Source organism: Lissotriton helveticus, chromosome 7 (assembly GCF_964261635.1).
Source record: "Lissotriton helveticus chromosome 7, aLisHel1.1, whole genome shotgun sequence".
Lineage (NCBI taxonomy): Eukaryota > Metazoa > Chordata > Amphibia > Caudata > Salamandridae > Lissotriton > Lissotriton helveticus.
The window spans coordinates 1,290,061,878-1,290,081,452 of NC_136068.1; the positions used below are offsets into that span (position 1 = coordinate 1,290,061,878).

A 19,575-nucleotide genomic window follows, 5' to 3' on the forward strand; every position below is an offset into this window, starting at 1 on the left:
AGTTTTTTCTGTCCGTGCCAGTCAGTGCAGTTCTGGAGAGAGCCACCCCAGTCACAGTTTGACTGGCCTTTTTTTCGACTTTTGTCAACGTCTTTTGAGAAACCCTTCCCCTGATGTGGCAGGAATGTCATCTAGGAAGGCTAGCTTCAAGCCCTGTGGCACCTGTCACTGATCAATATCGGTGACAAACCTGCACCTTGTCTGACTCTGGTGCCTTGAGTGTGACCACTATGTAAAGACCTGCATCTACTGTCGTGCGATGAATCCGAAGGCCTTGAGGGAGCGGTCCCTCTAGATCCTGGCGGCCCAACGTGAGACACTGCAACAGTCTTAATCCCAGTCAAGAGCAAGATCCCATATTCGGTCACAGAGTCCAAGCTGTTTGTCGCACTCAAAGTCGTCGAGCCACTCTGGTAAGTTCCACCGCAAGAAGAAGAATAAGAAGTTGAAGTGGTATTCGACTTCACTTCGGCTGACGAGGAAGTGTTGCCATTTGAGGCCTGGTTCTGTGGTTGAGCCAGCGCATGGGCCTGGTCCGTGCCTCCCAGATCTTCTGAAAACTGGAGAGACCCCCGCTTAACTTCTAGAGTTTTAAGTCGCCATGCACCACATATTTGAGTGACTTGTTACCGCCGGCGTGCCTTTGGGCCCTGTGGGTTCAGGAGGTCCCTACTGGATCCACGCCAGTGGCTCTGTCCCAGGCACCAGTCAGGCCTCTTGGATCCATGGATGGACCCTGAAGAAAACAAGCCTTTAGATCCAAACATGAACAAGGACTTGGTGGAAGCCAGTGGAGTGGACATCTGTCCAGATACTAGCTTGCTTTCTACCCCTACTGTGACTATGGAGGAGGGAGAATTCTTTGCAATGGTGAGAAGGGCGGCTGAGGTCCAGGACCTTAGCCTGCCCTCAGTGGCAGTCATGACGAACATCTTGACAGAGGTGCTTCAGCTAGGAGTGACCTCTCGGAACCGCTTCTCTAATATTTTCATTTTATGAAGGTCTTATAGACATCCTGTTTAGGACCTGGTCCAAGCCCAGCAAAGGGGCTCCTGTGAATAGGACAATTGCCTGCAGCCACGCCCCACCCCAGGGGAACCCAATTTCCTCACACAACACCCTACTGAGGAGAGTTTGGTGGTCTAAGCCTCTAGAGGCTCATGTAAATCCTGGTGCGTTCTCTAACACCCCACCAGATAATGAATCCATAAGGCTGACCACCTTAGGCAAGAGGATTTCTTTCTTCCACCAGTCTGGCACTGCAGTCCGTAAACACTGTATGCCTTTTCTGCCATGACTCCTATTGTATGCCGGATTTGGTTGGTTGGTTCCAGAGGAGGCCCAGGCCATACTCTCCTAGGCTGTTGCTGATGGGAGAGTTGCAGCTAAGTTTACGATCCGATGTGGACTAGATGCCACCGATTTGCTGGGCAGAGCGGTTTCCTCTACTGTGGTATTACAGTGCCACACCTGGCTGAGAACAACTGGCTTCTTAGGGGATGGCCAAACTTCACTTATGGACATGCCCTTTGATGGCTCCCGTCTCTTCGGAGATAAGGAATATTAAGCCTGGAGCGCTTTAAGGATAGCAGCACTACAGCTAGGTCCTTGGTCCTTTCCATGACCTCTTGCCATCCCCAGTCTGCTTTTCGCTCCTTTAGTGGCCATGTAAAAGGTTTCCAGCTGCACCTATACCATCCCAGCTACCGCAGCACACAAGCTTCCCCGCCTCTGAATAGCAGAGTGTGCTGTGCCCACAGACCCCCTTGAGTCAGACAGCCAGAGGTCAACCAGTCCACCACCCCCTTGCAGTCTCAGCCTCCAAGCCCTTATAGTCTGCCCTCTTAGTATCATGGGCGCCCAGTGGGAGGTAGGATGCGCTATCACCTGACCCATTGAAGGTATATAGCATCAGACTGATGAGTTCTTCAAATTGTCCGGAAGGGATGCTCCCTCCGCTTCATGACTACATTTCCACCCATGCCACCTGCTTGTGGCAGGTTGACAGAGGACCATCTCTCCGTGCTCTGGCAGGAAGTGATGGCTCTCCTGGCCAAGGAAGCCAAAGAGAGGGGGCTGGCACCATAATTAGGTTGTGGGTGCTATTCCTGCTACTCTCTTGTACCCAAGAAGGATGGAGGCCTTTGTCCTATCCTGGACCTGCTCCCTCTCAATTTCTTCCTCAAGAAGGAGAAGTCACAAAATGGACACACTCGCTCAAGTCCTGTCTGCCTGGACCCAGGAGACAGATGCATCACTCCTTGGATAGAGCGGCCATCTGGGAGAGGTGGGATAAGAGGCCTCTGGTCTTCGGCAGAATCCTGACTCAACATCAACCTTCCAAAGCTCCGGGTGGTCCGCCTGGCATTGAATGTCTTTCTACTTCTCATCAAGGGAAGGCTAGTGCAGGTGTTCACGGACAACACCACTGCCATATCGTATTGCAGTAAACAGTGCTGGTGGGGTCGTAGACCCGTTGTCAAGAGGCCCTGAATCTCTGGACATGGCTGGAATGTCAGGGCATATCCCCGGTGGTTTAACACCTGGTGGGCTCCCTGAGTGCTATGGCGGATGAAGTCTGCTGAAAATGCCTACCAGCTCACGAGTGGCATCTCCATTTGGAGGTGGAGAGAGCCTTGGTTAGATGTGTTTGCCACTGCTGAGAACATGCAGTGTCAGCAGTTCTGCATGCTGGGGTTTTCAAGGTGGCTCTTGCTCGGAGACACTTTTCATCTTGAGTGGTGCTCAGGCCTCCTGTACGCCTTTCCGCCCATGCCACTTCTGCCCAGAGTTCTCAAGAAGATCAGGACAACCAGGCCCAAGTCATCCTTGTGCCTCTGGGCTGGGCTCAGAGATATTGGTATCTTAAGCTGTTGAACATGGCCTTTAGTCCTCTGAGCATCAGTTGCAGTAGCAGGGGACGGTTCGCCACACGAACCTGTGAATGCTTTTGTAGAGATTGAGCAGTGACAGTTGACAGTTTTTGACCTTCGCCCAAAGTCTGCAAAGCTATCTTGGAAGCCAGGTCTCCCTCCATTAGACCTATTGTGGGGTGGTGTGAGAGAAACAGGTTGACCCTATTTCTGCTCCACTTTTTCAGGTCTTTCTCTTTATCCTTTCCCTTGCCCAGCAGTGCTCTGTTCTTGGCACCGTAAAGGGCTATCTTTCTACCATCTAAGCCTTTCTGCGGTTGCCTGATCAGCCATCCTTTTTTAAATCCCCTGTTGTTCATAGGTTCTAGAAAGGTTTGCAACACGTTTCCTCCTTACCCTTTGTCATGCCTCTGTGGCACCTTAACTTAGTCCTAACAGCGGGCAGTGCGCTGACTCCAGAGCGCAGGGCTCACGGTTCGATTCCGACCCCAGCAGCAGCTAAGCTCAGCACCATGTGACTCTGGACAATAGCTCACAAAATCTCCCCGATGCACCCAAGTGCCTTGAGACCCTTAGGAGTGAGCAGTTCACACTTTACAAATACCGGATTTATTTATGGTCTGAAGCTAAATTTCCTATGTTCATTAGTTATTTGCAGTTGGTTAAAAAAGATTTGAGCCAACTTTCTATTTGAAGCTCATAAGATTCTCCAGAGAGTAAATTAACGTCTAATGATTAATGGTGTCAAAGGATGCAGTTAGATCAATAAGTAACATGAGACAATGTGTGGGCAGGAGCTTCCAGCAACACTTTGACCAGATGTCCCAAATGGGAACTGACCCATGACCCATGCCCCACTGGACAAAGTCTTTCATCATTAGCGCCATCCAAATCTGGTACTATTTGGAATGGCAAAAAATAAATAATGGAGAGCAGACACTGGGAAACAGATTCGAGGGTGAATGCCTTTTGCTTTCTTATAAATAACTTTATTTACATTTCCAAATAAAATTATATCGAACTTTCAAGACGGTTATAAGGTGGGACAAGCACATAGAAGTAAAACTGCATTAATGTGAGGTGTGACATATTTGAAATGATTTGGTACTCTTAGTCTGTTTAATGAGATCCTATGTGTGGTGATAGGTCTATGCAAAACTTATGAACCTGATGCAATAAAATAGCCTACTACACCTTAAGAATTACTAAATTTAGGATGCATCAAGGTCCAGCACTCCTATCATGTTAAAGAATACCCGATTGTGGGGGGTGGTCCACTCTTGAGGTTTGGACCTACTTAACCTCTTTACAGTCAAATGAAAGAAAATATTGAGTGTGCCTACCTGTTGAATTTGGTTGACAGGTTTCATGCCCTAAATCGTCCAGTTGGAATTTGGCATTTTATCAGGACCGGGGGATCCTAATCTACTGTAGAGGGGACGCTATGGGTATGTGTAATGCGTGGGGATACAGGTTATGTCCAGACAGGGGTAGATCCCACGCTTCGTAGGACCTCCAGCTGAGTGCTTCCTCCCTAGCCATATTGCGAGTACCCTGGACATCATGGTTGGGGCCAAAATAACCCCCCTTCTAGGTCTTCCCCAGGAGGTATACCTCACTTTTCCTCAGTTTTTCAACCCATTTACTTTCACACAGGACTACGACACAAGTCCAGACTGTAGGGGACGTGACATCATTACACATACCCATACCGTCCCCTCTAGCGTAGATGAGGATCCCCCGGTCCTGATGAAATGCTAAGATCCAACTACACGATTTAGAACATGAAACATGTCGACCAACTTCACCCCACACATACCGCCACACTACCTCCCAGAGAAGCCTTCGACTGCTGACCATTGCTACCACAGACTCAAGTGCTGAAAGAGTTGTACTTGGTCCTGTTTGCAGAGCAAAAGTTGAAAGGATCCTGGAACATAAGACGAAAATGACCCCAACCTAGCTGGGTCGGGCTCAGTAGCAGTGGCGGCTGGTGACATTTCAAAGTGGTGGGGCGTAAAATGGTACTCATACTGCACTGTAGCGAGCGAGCGCAGCGAGCGAGCCCGAACCCCCCAAGGAGGGTTCGGGGGGAATTCCCCCCGAGAAAATTTTGAAAAAATAGTGGAAAAATTGTGCATTTTCAAGCAAATTTGAGGAAGCAGGAAGGTTAATAAAGGTAATCTATGGGTCCAGCAGGCAGGTCGGCGTTGGACTTGCTTTTGTGACTGGTGGCCTGCTTCTAAACTCCTCCTTACTCACTGCAGGGGCCTGATGGGAGCATGTAGGCTTTACTGCTTGTTGCAGATTGGTGATCACATGGACTAACAGTTAAGGAGCAGTGGGAAACGGTGGGGGGAATATGAATTTTGTGGCACAGAAGACAATTGTGGTCAATGAAAAATGAAGTGGAACAGAAGTAGGAAACCTAATAATAATAATAATAATCCACATTTGTTAAAGCGCACAATCACCCGTAAGGGTCTCTAGGCGCTGGGGGCCGTCAGGAAGATTAAGCGAGCTATTGCCCAGAGTCACATGGTGCTGGGCTAACCTGCCGCCGGAGCCGGGGATCGAACCCTGATCCCCAGATTCCAGCGTCAGTCGCCCTGGCCGCGGCGCCACACCTCTCCCTGGTGAAGCGGAGGGCAGGATATATGAGAAAAGAGACAAGAGCAAGACAGAGAGAGTGTTGGAGACGGAGCACAGCACACACCAGAGACAGACACATACTCTATGGCAAGTACACACACCAGAGGTGCAGCACACACCTGGGACACACACTGCCAAGCACAAACACAGGCACAGCACACAGCAGGGACAGACACACGCTCTCTGCCAAGTACACACCGGGGACAGACAGACACTGACACACATACACACTGCAAAGCACACACATCAGAGGAGTAGCACACACCAGGGACAGTTACAAACTCTCTGCCAAGTACACACATCAGACATGCAGCACACACACACTGCCAAGCATACACACAGGTGCAGTACACACCAGGGACAGACACACACACACTCTCTGCCAAGCACACATCAGGCCCAGACACACACACCTAGTACTCTGCCAAGCACACACATCAGAGACGTAGCAGTAGCACACACCAGGGACAGACACACACTCTTCTCTCTGCCAAGTACAGACATCAGAGGCGCAGCACACACCGGGGACAGACGCACACTGCCAAGTACACACACACACACATTAGAGGCGCGCAGGACACCCCAGGGACAGGCACACACACTGGGTTCCCCAGCAGTATACAGCGCCGGGACGCCCCTTTGCTGGGGCAGCTGTGCGCTTTACAAGTATACAACATACATTCTCTGCCAAGTGCACCCAGGGACAGACACACACACACTCTGCACTTATACCCCTACACTGCCCCAGGACAGAGACCCGGGGCGCTGCGGCCTGGGGAAGACAAGAGGGCTCTGTCCCTGGCATAGGGAGCGATTCACCAATCACCAGCTCCGGGGCCCCAAGACTCTTAAGGGCCCTTGTCGGGGCCGAATACCACATTTACAGGTGACAAAGGCCGCTGCGCCCTATAAACACCCCACTTCCAGCAAAGGCTGGATGAGGCAAAGGGCAAAGGCTGCAATTAAGGGCGATGCGTCAGACGGCCGGATGCCTTGGGTTGTAGAGGGCATTCATTTGTACTGGCTCAGCTGTTCTGCATGGACCAACTCTCCTGTAAGGCATCAGGAAAGCAGGAAATTATGCAAGCCATGGGGTTAGCAGAGTAATCAAGAGGCTGCACTTGTGTGATATAATAATTTTGAAAAAATAGTGGAAAAATTGTGCATTTTCAAGCAAATTTGAGGAAGCAGGAAGGTTAATAAAGGTTATCTATGGGTCCAGCAGGCATGTCTGCGTGGGGCTTGCTTTTGTGACTGGTGGCCTGCTTCTATACTACTCCTTACTCACTGCAGGGGCCTGATGGGAGCATGTAGGCTTTACTGCTTGTTGCAGATTGGTGATCACATGGACTAACAGTTAAGGAGCAGTGGGAAACGGTGGGGGAATATGAATTTTGTGGCACAGAAGACAATTGTGGTCAATGAAAAATGAAGTGGAACAGAAGTAGGAAACCTAGTGAAGCGGAGGGCAGGATATATGAGAAAAGAGACAAGAGCAAGACAGAGAGAGTGTTGGAGACAGAGCACAGCACACACCAGAGACAGACACATACTCTATGGCAAGTACACACACCAGAGGTGCAGCACACACCTGGGACACACACTGCCAAGCACAAACACAGGCACAGCACACAGCAGGGACAGACACTTGCTCTCTGCCAAGTTCACACCGGGGACAGACAGACACTGACACACTGCAAAGCACACACATCAGAGGAGTAGCACACACCAGGGACAGTTACACACTCTCTGCCAAGTACACACATCAGACATGCAGCACGCACACACACACACACACTGCCAAGCATACACACAGGTGCAGCACACACCAGGGACAGACACACACACACTCTCTGCCAAGCACACATCAGGCCCAGACACACACACCTAGTACTCTGCCAAGCACACACATCAGAGGCGTAGCAGTAGCACACACCAGGGACAGACACACACTCTTCTCTCTGCCAAGTACAGACATCAGAGGCGCAGCACACACCGGGGACAGACGCACACTGCCAAGTACACACACACACACATTAGAGGCGCGCAGGACACCCCAGGGACAAGCACACACACTGGGTTCCCCAGCGGTATACAGCGCCGGGACGCCCCTTTGCTGGGGCAGCTGTGCGCTTTACAAGTATACAACATACAACATTCATTCTCTGCCAAGTGCACCCAGGGACAGACACACACACACTCTGCACTTATACCCCTACACTGCCCCAGGACAGAGACCCGGGGCGCTGCGGCCTGGGGCAGACAAGAGGGCTCTGTCCCTGGCATAGGGAGCGATTCACCAATCACCAGCTCCGGGGTCCCAAGACTCTTAAGGGCCCTTGTCGGGGCCGAATACCACATTTACAGGTCACAAAGGCCGCTGCGCCCTATAAACACCCCACTTCCAGCAAAGGCTGGATGAGGCAAAGGGCAAAGGCTGCAATTAAGGGTGATGCGTCAGACGGCCGGATGCCTTGGGTTGTAGAGGGCATTCATTTGTACTGGCTCAGCTGTTCTGCATGGACCAACTCTCCTGTAAGGCATCAGGAAAGCAGGAAGAATTTGCAAGCCATGGGGTTAGCAGAGTAATCAAGAGGCTGCACTTGTGTGATATTAATAATACACAGGCCTGTTGTTCATGAATGGATGGATGCACAGGGCCCCTTAACAGAACAAGCTCCTCCCCATGGGGATCTCGGTTTACCAAAGGCACAAAACATCGGATGGTTTCCAAAGACTACTCTACACACAGCCTCATAAGAAAGATTTAAAGTACATAAGAGAAAAGGAGCGAGAAAGTAAACACACATCAAGTAAGACTGAAGGAAAGAAACTTTATTAAGGCTCCGCATGGGTGCTCGCGTACCGCAGAGTGTCGCAAGCAGCACAAAGCATTGCACCAATAAACTAACTTACCCTTCTAAAAACCTGCAGATGCACTGCAAAACTGGACAGTGACACACAAGCGCCCGCACCGCTCTAGTAAATAACTGGTCTAGTAACAATAATAGGTAAAAGCATTTTTAGGGACCGATTTGACAAAGCCTCCTTCAGCTGAGCCCATATTCCATGATTTAAACATACATTCTGGAATGTGGAGCCCTCCGCTCCGGAGAGAGAATTAGAGCAATACAACAGAATTTATTGTGCACACTACACATTCCCATATGATAGTGAATAGAAGCACGGACAACTAGGTTTGGAAAAAAATCAGCACACAATTACCAGATAATTGTCCTATAATGCAAACTGTAGCTACAGTAAACAATAACATTACAAAGAAAAATATATATTGGAATACAGAGTGGACGCACCGCCACTGCTCAGTAGGTTCTTCTTTGGATGTGTGTCTGGAGCTTTTCCCTCACCCACAAATAAGACAAAAACATGTCAGTGAAGCCTGGGCTGCATACATTGCATGCGTTAATGCATATACTATGTATTTATGAATGGGTGGCAAAATATTTTATTCTCTCTGACAACTCATACCATTTCGTGTTATTCCAAGGTGCCGTTCACTGCTCTGATTGTACACTGTGAAGCCACCCCGTATTTACATCATTAGCTCTCTGAACTGGTACTATCAGACGCAACTCTAAAATGCCTTTAGGCAAAACCAATAACCCTAAAACTTTAACGTTCCTAAATGGCACGTCTGTCTTGCTTTCAATCTGCTGTTTTCTTATGCGCCCATGCATAAGCTTAATCTGAACAAATAAATAAATAGAGCATAAACTTATAGAGGAGGTAAACTAATGTTAATTTAAAAATGCACGTCCTTGAAGTGTTGGGTGCACTATAGATTCACGGCCGTTTCTGATGAACAAACGATCTCCTTTGAAGGGGATTCACACCTGACCTGACCCTGGAGCACTGCATCAAATCCTTGTCAGTATTCAGTGAATGTCCCTGGCGGCTTCGTCGCCAACGCTTTACTGCTGAGGCAGGTTTTAAACCAGTTAGCCGGTGCATGTGAGGGCCGAGAAACTGGCAGGTTTTACAGAAGTAAGAGGTTGCTGATTGAATATAAAAGCTTTTGTGCAGTCAATACAAATTGTGCCAGTGAACGGACCTCGGCGCGTGAAACTCGTGACATCATTAACATTTAGTGACCTTCGATTCAGCAGTAATTGAAGATTTGTGATCTAACATTTGACCAGTGTGATGACCTTCGATTCTGGCCCTGCCTGGTAATGAGCCACCTGTTTAATAACCAGCAGCTGGTGTCATCTCTGACTTTGCTAAGTGCACTGGCAGACGTACTGCGTGCAACTCTGACTGCTATGAATGAATTCATATCCAAAGGCCTCATCGCCCCTTTAAACACATACCTTTGGCTTGAAAACATATAAAGCAGAACAATAAATGCAGCATAAATAAAACCCATCAAAGTTGTGTTTGAGCATTAGGCTATGAAAACATATTGAGAAGGTTCATTATTGTTTTCCGGACTTTCTTTGATATAGCGCCAACTGGCCACTGGAGGATTTGAGGCCATTGCAAAAGTCACGTTTCTCCAATACACAGAAATTATTAAGGAGCATGTTTTTTTTTAAGTTCAATACGCACAGATAAACGTGTCAACCCTGTGCTGCTTCAGGCATTTTTTCATTTGATGGCTTTATCAGGCCGCTTGCGAAGTTACACACGCTAAACGCTATCCGCTTTCAGTTAAGAAGAGTCCATCTGTATGCAGACCTAGGTCCCAGCAGCCAGACAAGAGGATGCAAGTAAGAGAGCCCATAGAAAACAGAGGGTCTAAAGTAGGTTTGGGAATTATTAAACATCTCATTCACCAAGTGCGGCTCCTGTATTTTCTTGAGAGTTGTGGAGCGTCAGATGTCTATATCTATTTGTTTCTAATTAATGACTGTGACTGGTTAACTTAGGGATGGCACTGGCACTGGCAGAGGTCAGAGGAGGCCTGGCCTGGCACAGTAAAAAACTTACGTGGGTCGCGGTGGTGGAGGTGACCGTGACGTCGACTATCTGGAACTTCTCTCTCGTCTCTGGTGATCTGCTCCGAGTCCTCGATGTCTGTCTTCCGTTCCGACCGACGCAGCAGCAGTAGACAGGTCCAGGAGACAGGAGGACTCGCACAAAGCACCAGGCGGTCCGGACCGTCCGTAGTAGATTTAGGCAGCAGGCAGGCACACAATAACAACGACGACGACTGATCACTACTTTCTTCTGCTTTCAATTTCGCTCTTGTTGTGCCGCACGTCACCATCCTGCTGCAGCAGCCAATCCTGGCGCAGAGTTAACAGCGCCACTGCGCCAGGATTGGCTAACGAGCAGCCTACTATCTGCCCATATTGTGCCCGGGACCCCGGGTCCCTGCCTGTGTCTCTGGGTGACATGGAGGGGGGTGGGGGGAAGTTGTACCAGTGTACGCATGCGCGGGCAAGTCTGAATATTGCCTTCTCCTGGATTTCACTTGCGCAGTGTGTGTGAGTGTCACATACGATATTCTGGCTGCCTGTGCGTCGCAGCCCCGCCCCCCCTTCCCCCGGCCCACTTCCTTAAAGATGCCCGATTCTGTCGGGCCGGTAGTGCGCTTGAGTCAGTGCGCGCCGCTATTTTTAAAACAAAAAAACATTTTTTAATGCATGTTGGCGCTGCAGTGCGGTCGTCCATGGCTAGTGGGGCAACGCCCCAACGCCCCCAATGGACGCACCGCCACTGCTCAGTAGCCTTTACTTCACCCGTGGTCCCTTGAACAGGGTCTGGCAGGATCTTTCTCCTGGTCGAGATAGTTCATATTTGACTCATACTCTGTCTTCAAAGCTGTGTACCCTGGGGTACTGCCTGCACCAAATTTAATTCCTTTGCTGCATTCACCACCCTAGAACCTATCTTTAGGTCAAGCCCACCTTGTACAGGTTAAGGAGGCGGAGTCCCCTTTCAGCCTGAATCCCCCACTCAGTGCTCTCTATTCAGCCACCAAGCCCCAGGCAGCCCATGGAGTGTCAAATAAGTGTGCTTTGGAGTTGAACAAGCTCTTGATTTTGTTGGTATACAGCATCATTTAGCTGAGCTTCATGCCGTGCAGAATTACTGCTGATTTGGACTTCTAAGAGGAGGCCATAGGGGCTCACCTCCACATTGTGCCGGTGCTACGAGTGAACCAGCTCCCCACCACTTCCTTGCCTCTGCCAGGGACTCCTGAGTTATTTAACAGCTATCCAGCACCAAATAGAGGACATCAAGTAGGGACACCTCCACTCTCCATTGTGGAGATATTTATGTAGGGAGCCAAATCTGAAAAAATTGCCTGGGGTACATGCTGGTCTCCAGCTCTCTTCCAATGTGGGGGGATGGGTGGCTGTAGCTATCAATCAGGGGATCACCATGGCTATCATGAACTCTCCCCCAAGTCCTCTTAAGGTGTCAGCAAACCAGACGCACAGCCTCTACCACTTCATGCCCTTTGCTGAGTGCCTCCTCTTGTTCGCCTCAGGAACATTCCCACCTACGCACCTAAGAGGAGACAATCAATACTCCAGCCTTTGTGGAATGGGAATCCACCCCTACATCCTCCTAATTTTCAGGCCCGTACACCATCTGTTCTCGTTCTCTCTCGTTCTCTCTCTCTCTCTCTCTCTCTCTCTCTCTCTCCCTCTCTCCCTCTCTCTCCCTCCCTCTACCTCCCTCCCCAGCTATCAGTGGCATGTCTGGATTGAGGTCTCTCGATACTGCATTGGACACCTCTGGCTTCAAGGATCTTCCCAGCAAGCCGCCCCAATGTTTCCAGTCCCAGCACTTGATCAGGGCCCTTTGGCTTTCCCCAGGTGTATCGGTCATTGTGTGCCTGCAGATTCAGGAAAGGCGTCTCTCAGAACTGCTGACCTCGAGATCAGATGTGTTCCGCAGCCCCACGTTTCAAGCTGTAGAAGGCCACATTTTGGATCACAGAAGGTAGGGGAGGGACATTGTATTTGTTCTGGTTGCGAGGCAGCTTTGTGCTTGATATTACTGGACTTCGCGCAAGGCTCAAAGACTCGCATCAGTCATGTTGGCTCACAATGCTGCCTACCTTTTCCCCCATCTCTTTCCTTTCCCTCAGTGAATGCCTTTTTAATGTCAAGGTCCAATAACTTAACCTTCACTTTTCCATTACTTCCCATCACCCTACAGGTGATTAGAAAGCCCAAGAGGGAACCATGCCTAATGCTAATTTGGTCCCACCAGTACTGGTTGACAAATCTTTCATCCGTCAGAAGCCTTGCACATTCCTCTGGGCAAGCAACCAGATTTTCTGACTAGAGTCACAAAAGAAATTCTTATGGTCATGATCCTTCGTCACTTAGTTAATCGGCATGGCTCCTGAACACAGAGTTCTCAACTTGCGATATTTTACACTGGCTCAAGTAAGAGTTGTGTCAACAAATAAAACATATATTCTGCTTGTCGTGGCTGACTAAAGACTAAAGAATAGTATCCTATAATTTCCAAACCACACTAATCCTACCACATCTGCTGTATTCATTTAGTTCAGTCAGGACTAAGACACAGTTCTATTAGAGTGCATGTGTCTGCCACTTCTCTGGTCTGCAGAACACCTGACAATATATTGCTGTTTTCTGTGTAAGAACCATTAGGAAATTCCTTAAAGGGCGCTCACTAGTGAGACCTTCAGCAGCGAGGTGGGAACTCAATACGCTGCAAAGTCAGCTGATGAAAAGCCACTTTGAACCTATTCACAAAGAAAACATTACATTTCTATAATGAAAAGTGTCTGTTTTTTTGGCTTTGCCATCCACTCTGATGGTGAGCGCGGAGATCCAAGCATTACCTCCTCGTCCGTCTTCCTCGCCACAGTATTAACCATTGAGCCTCCGGCTCCCACAGAAACTCCAAGCAAAACTTAGCGCTCTAGTCTCCCTCTCCCTCCCTCCAAGATGGCCCCCAGTGGCTACAGCCAATCCCATAAAGGGATACAGAAAAAGAGCCAAACGACCTGAAATCCAAGCCGCAGACATGAAGCCACCAAGAGGGCCGGGAGGGAAGGGAAACTATACTGTGGCGAGGAAGACAAGGACTCGGAGTAATGATGATTACCGGTAAGTAACCGGGGCATTTATGATCAAGGACTCATATCTAAGGTTTAATAATGACAGGGTGGTGTGCACACTAATCTCAGATTGGTACATTAACCTGAATTTATCCATAATTTCGAAGGCACTGTTTATTAACACAACAAATACAGCAGAGCTAGCTTCACATTCCTTGGAAACTCGCAGATGTCTCAAATTCTACCTCTACCAGACTAAAACTTTTAGGAAAACAGTTCAACTTTTGCCTCCTTTGGCCATCAGAAGAAGTGCTGTTCTCTTGCTAACCAAGGCATCGCAAGGTGGATCGCACCTATAGTTGGCTTTTGTTATACAAAAGACAGCCACCCCCTCAAAAATGCAGTGACAGCACTTTTAACTGGATGGGTGCCTTTGGCAGATATCTGCAGGGCAGCATCACAGAAAAGTTGCCACATTCAGGAAAAACTGCATCCTGAATACAGAAACAACAATCCGCTATGGGGCAAGCAGGGCCGTGACAGCTGTTTCTACAGGTGAGCCTCTTTCCACTGTTTGCAAATATATACACAAAGATTATACAATATGCATAAAGTGCTTCTTATTCACTTGACTACATATCACTACTCTGATTCAGGTATGCAAATCTATTAAAGTTCCAGTGCTGGAGAAGAAACATGTTACTTACCTGTAGTTACAGCCCTGCCGCATCGGTATCTTTCATAGATTCACGTGTTTGATCCTTCCCAGTTTCAGAAGCTTAGCCGATCTATGTATCCTTTCACGTTTGCTAAAAATCAGAGGTATAGTGGCCTCCAGAGGGAGGGTGAGGATGTTGAGAGTGCTTTCATCTCATTGGCTGAAGTTGGGGCATTTCCGAGGTAGTTTTTCTACTAAAGAACACAGTTTTTAGAGTTTACACTCCTTTGTCATATGAATACTGCTATTTGAAGGTCACATTGGGACTCCCAGCTTGACAAGGGAGGGGGAACTATTCAAGAATGGGAATCTAACAATCCGAAAGAGAACTGTAGCTGCAGGTGAGTAAAGCATGTGTTCTGACGCTCAGCGGTGTATTCCCTGACCATGCCTTTGATACATGTGTTGAGTTACTCTGAGTGAGAGGTTGATGACTCCTCATACCTCATATTCACCCTTTAATCCCTTTCAATGTAACATATCCTTCCTCTGATGCCATATATGAACCTAGAGGGACTAAGTAGTGGCCACCACAAATAGTGCAGCAAATTCTCTCTCATAAACCCAAGGCACTGGGATTCACAAAGTCTCTACTTAAAGTATCCCACTGCCTCATTTAGATCCTATGCTCAAGATGTCACCTCTATTTCTGGTTATTCTCTTTTGTCCCCTCCTTTTCGGCCCTTTTTGTTTACATGACTGGGTCGAGCACATCGCCATAATCATCGCTATCCATTAGACCATCTTAATACCTCTGGCTTGTGGGGCTACAGACAGGATGTGGGTTTCCATGCAGACACCACCTGATCCCTTCTACATGGTCTGCTACTTACTGAACCTCACTGTGCTTGCTGGTGACTCCACACAACCCTCTTTTGCTCTGGGGCAACCTACTGCCATACACACTCTTCCCATCCCCTTACGGCTGAGGTATTAGCTCCTAACGTAAGAACACCAAGATGCAATTTGGTAATTCCGTGCCTATGGATTCAGGCCTCCATGGTTCCTCCTTTTTCTTGGGAGGGGTCCGCCTGTCACTTGCCACTAGCTGTAGGACGATACCTCCCCAAACCACTGGTGCTGTTGTTTGAACTGCCTTAAAGTGATGAAATGTTTGCTGCTAAAAGGTCAGGCAAGAGAGGAGTGCTAAAGAGGCATGCACCTTTAATGCTTCTCCAGGCCACACTTGTGCATATATATTTTGAGCTTAATTGTGAGCGTTTTCCATGATTCATTTGAGTAGATGAGGTATGGTCATGCTTGGGAAGAATTGAATACATTAAAGCTTCTAAAAGTAACTGTTTCAACACCTGAATATATTATCATCTGCTATCTAATAAAGAGCATGCATTTCTTTCTTATTTTAGCGTGGCGTGTACACTCAATTGGGTATCTCTTTTTAATAACTGCTTGTCCTACTCGATGTCATTCTGATATTCATTGCATCATTTGCACCCAATAACAATTTAGAAAACACGTGTGCTTTAATTCTCGATGACAAAGATGAAATCTGAAACAAATGAAAGTAAAATATTTTCAATATTTGCTTTAACTGAACTAGAAATTATTTTGTAACTTGGTCATATGACTATGTGGTGGATGATGCCTTATGTGGCAATGTTTGTAGCATCAACGTCACATCTCTAGGAGATCTGCTCATGTTTCTGATTGTAATTGTCTGCCAGAATTGAGCTGTAAATCTTTAAGTCTGCCATTTTCCTTTTCCAGAACACCTATCTTTCCATTCCTCTGACGGACATTCAGACCATGAAAACACTGCGGCCCATGGACAGCGCTACACTCCCCGGTGTGGAGGTGAATTATGGAACCACCAACAAACCAAAGAGCGTATGGTTCGAGCTACATGAGGTAATCATAATTCATCTTTTGGGACATGGGAAGGACCATGTGGAACCTTAAGGAATACGATAAAAGCTTTTCTGGGTACACCCTGCTCCCAAGTAAATGTCATTCAGGTTTCAGACTCCCTTAAAGGTCTGACTCCCTGTGGTCCTATCCCAATACTACCACCGCAAACAACATAGATCCCTGGGTCTTGCTGCATTAAATGTTGTTCTAATAGCATTCTACAGATGTCTACTTCTGATCTTTGTTCCCACACTTTCTCCTCCTGGACTTGACTTTATGCATTGCTCTCCTACACTGTTCCCTGTAACAGCACGTGTGCACCGCTATTTTCACACTGTTTCTTCCCAACTGCCGAATGAGATCCTGTTCCTACACTGCTTGTCCTTTTTCTGCACTAGTTTCAGAGTCTAATATTGGTACCTCTTCCCCTTGGTTTGAGTAAGTATGCTTAGAATTTGCAGGAAGAATGGGTCTGGCTTTGGGGACTATTTCGCAGGTGCTCGTCCAGGCCCTGAGAGGTGGCCATAACTAGTACACCCAGGTAATTGGGTGGAGCTTTGAAGCTTTTTGTTTGAGAAGAACGAACGAGCGAGAGAGTGTGCTTGTAGGTAAATTATCGGATGACAGCCTTCAAAGTAGTAAGAGAAAGGTGAGATTGTTTAGGTTTCTGATGACATTGCAGGCCTACAGACCTGCTGCTTCAGTCAACAGAGAAGGACAGAGAAAGTTCTACTTGTGGAGGCCCTGAACGTCGATGAGTCTCCTCTTGAGGACAGACAGGCACTTCGGGGACCCATGGGCTGGCAAAGCACAAGGATCTTGTAGACTGGCTGGATTCATCTTGGCCCCCAACTGTCTTCACTAGTCACAAAGGCTCAGGCAACGAAGAGCTTTCAACAGGATTCCAGACCCAAGGGCTAAGGATGGCAGTAAATGGGCAACATGCCGCAGGCCACCACTTGTTAGGGTTAACTAGGGTAAAGTGAGGCCCGTCCAGGGGAGTGGGCCTTACCCAGACTTAACCTTCAGTTAAAGTCTAGCCACAGGTCTCCTGGCTAGAGATTCCAAACACCCACGACTTTTGGCCACAGGTCTCCTGGCTAGATATTGCTAGCACAATGGGCTTGGGGCAAAAGACCTACTGACTAGATTATTTCTATTTAGAATTCATCTATTGCTTGTGCTCAAACCTTGGACGGCAGAATTGAAGTATCCCTAAAGTCCTTTTCAGTCAAAATCTGAAGGGATACCCAGAAAATGTTAGCTTTCGACACTGCCACCGCAATGCATTACAGTGCCCTATGGCACTGCAAGATTGATTTTTACTCTTAGGGGCCGATTCCGATTTCGTCCGGAAGGGCTCCGAACCATGTTCGGAGCCCTTCCGACCGAATCCGTCATTGCCGGCCGGATTCGTTCCCGACCGAGCCATTTCGATGGGCTCGGTCGGGAAGGAATCCAACTCGGATTTCCAGATTGCGGACGAGCCTGTCCGCAGTCTGGAAATCCTCCAGTACTCCCCCAGTCGCCTCTTTCCGACCGAGGGAGTACGATGGCAGCTTTTCACTGCCTTTTCGTGTCGGTCTGTCTGGCACGAAAAGGCAGTCGGAAGCTGTCTCATGGGTGTGAGGCACCAAATGGCAGCCTGGCGGGCACCTATGGTGCCCCTCCGTTGATTCCCCGCACCCGGTGGCAGACACCATGGGGTATCGGCCACAGGGTGCAGGGATGAACTACACCCCTGCTTTCAGCAATGCAAGCATGCTTTCCGACCGGAAAGCATGCTTGCATTGTCAGGTATAGGAATGCGACTGAGGGCAGTAACCCACGACAGCAGGTCGGTGGGTTACTACTCCGGACCGATGTCGAACGGACTCAGGTCCGTCCGACATCGGAATCGGCCCCTTAGTATCTCCTGGTCAGAAAGAAATTGGGAAGTTGGATGCGTGCAAATTGAACAGGTACCCTGAGGAAGCAATCATTCCGAAGGGTCAAACTCCATTTCAGTCCTACAGCAAGTGCAGGTTCTGGGGTCCACCAACTTGCAAGAGGCCTACTTTCATATAACCATCAATCCCAATCTACTAAATGCCTGCCAAAAGCTGGATGCTGAGAAGGCCTTTCAAGTTTCCTTTGTGACTGCCTGAGAAGAAAGCATCTGCTCCCAGGAGCCACGGTGCCACTTTGCACTTAATATGACCCTAAACACATCAAAGTTTCTTCTTGTGAGCGCCCTAGAAAGAAAATGCTACAAAGACAAAAAAACCTCCTTAACAATTTTGACTGAAGATGATGACTAATGTTAGCAGGTGTCAATATGTAAGGCATAAAATCTTTCCCAAACCATGGAGAGGACATCCAGAGACAGGGAATTGAAATGGAATTTGGCGGCACAAAATGTGGAGCAAAAAGTAGTGAGGACAAAGCAACAACATTACAAAAAAAATGAGAACCGATGTGAATGAATGAATGAAAATGTTTTTATTCTGCGCATACTTTGCCCCATGGGCGTCAAGGCGCCTAACATCAAAACACAGCTTATCACTCCAGGGAAACATTCAGTTAGAGATAAGACTTCCTAAAGAACCATGTCTTTAGCTCCTTTTTGAACAACTCAATAGATGGCAACCTCTTAAGCTCAATGGGAATCGAATTCCAGAGCTGAGGGGCCACCACTGAAAAGGCCCTAGCTCCCCATCTTGCCAGCCTGACCCTTGGCACGACAAGTTGGAGCAATTCAGCGGATCGAAGGCCTCTAACTGGGACATAGCGAGCGAGCAAGGAACTAATCCCACTCATTGATCCCTCCGCCAATGCTCTATAAGTCATGCAAAGAATTTTAAAAGAAATTCTGTGCTGCACTGGAAGCCAGTGAAGATCTTTCCTGGCTTTAGTCGCCGAAGCCACCTTAGGAAGGGCCAATACAAAACGTGCGGCCGCGTTCTGCACAATTTGCAGTCGATGTACCAGGCTCTTGTTGGACTCCATATACAGGGAATTGCAATAATCCAACCTGGAGCCAACAAGAGCGACTGCAATTTGTTTCCGAGCTTGGGGAGAAAGATATTCACGGATTCTATTTAGAGTTCTAATCACACCCCAGCAGGTGGCCACGGTCCTGTTTACTTGAAGGGACATCGAGAGTGAGGTGTCAAATATCACACCTAGATTTCTGGCTGATTGGGAGGGAGAGGGGCAAGTGCCAAGAGACGAAGGCCACCACTCGCTCGACCAGACATCCTGGTTCTTTCCAAAAACCAGTACCTCTGTTTTTTCGCCATTGAGCCTCAGGGAATTAACAGTCATCCAGTCTGCCACCAACTGCATGCATACCCTGAAGCTCAAGGCAGATGTCACCACAGAGGAATGAGCCAGAGACACCATGATTTGAGTGTCATCAGCGTAGGACACTACCTCCATCCCCTGCGATCTTATAAGTCTAGCAAGGG

At 48.3% G+C, this 19,575-nt stretch overlaps 1 protein-coding gene across 2 annotated transcripts in view; it reads left to right on the forward strand.

The window, feature by feature from the left end:
* Window positions 1-19,575, forward strand: part of MYO15B (myosin XVB) — an 810,836-nt gene that overhangs the window by 728,282 nt on the left and 62,979 nt on the right. For both annotated transcript variants that reach the window (XM_078654532.1, XM_078654533.1), the window contains one exon: window positions 15,986-16,126. In XM_078654532.1, the coding sequence (XP_078510658.1) occupies window positions 15,986-16,126 (141 nt within the window). The remainder of the gene's footprint in view (window positions 1-15,985; window positions 16,127-19,575) is intronic.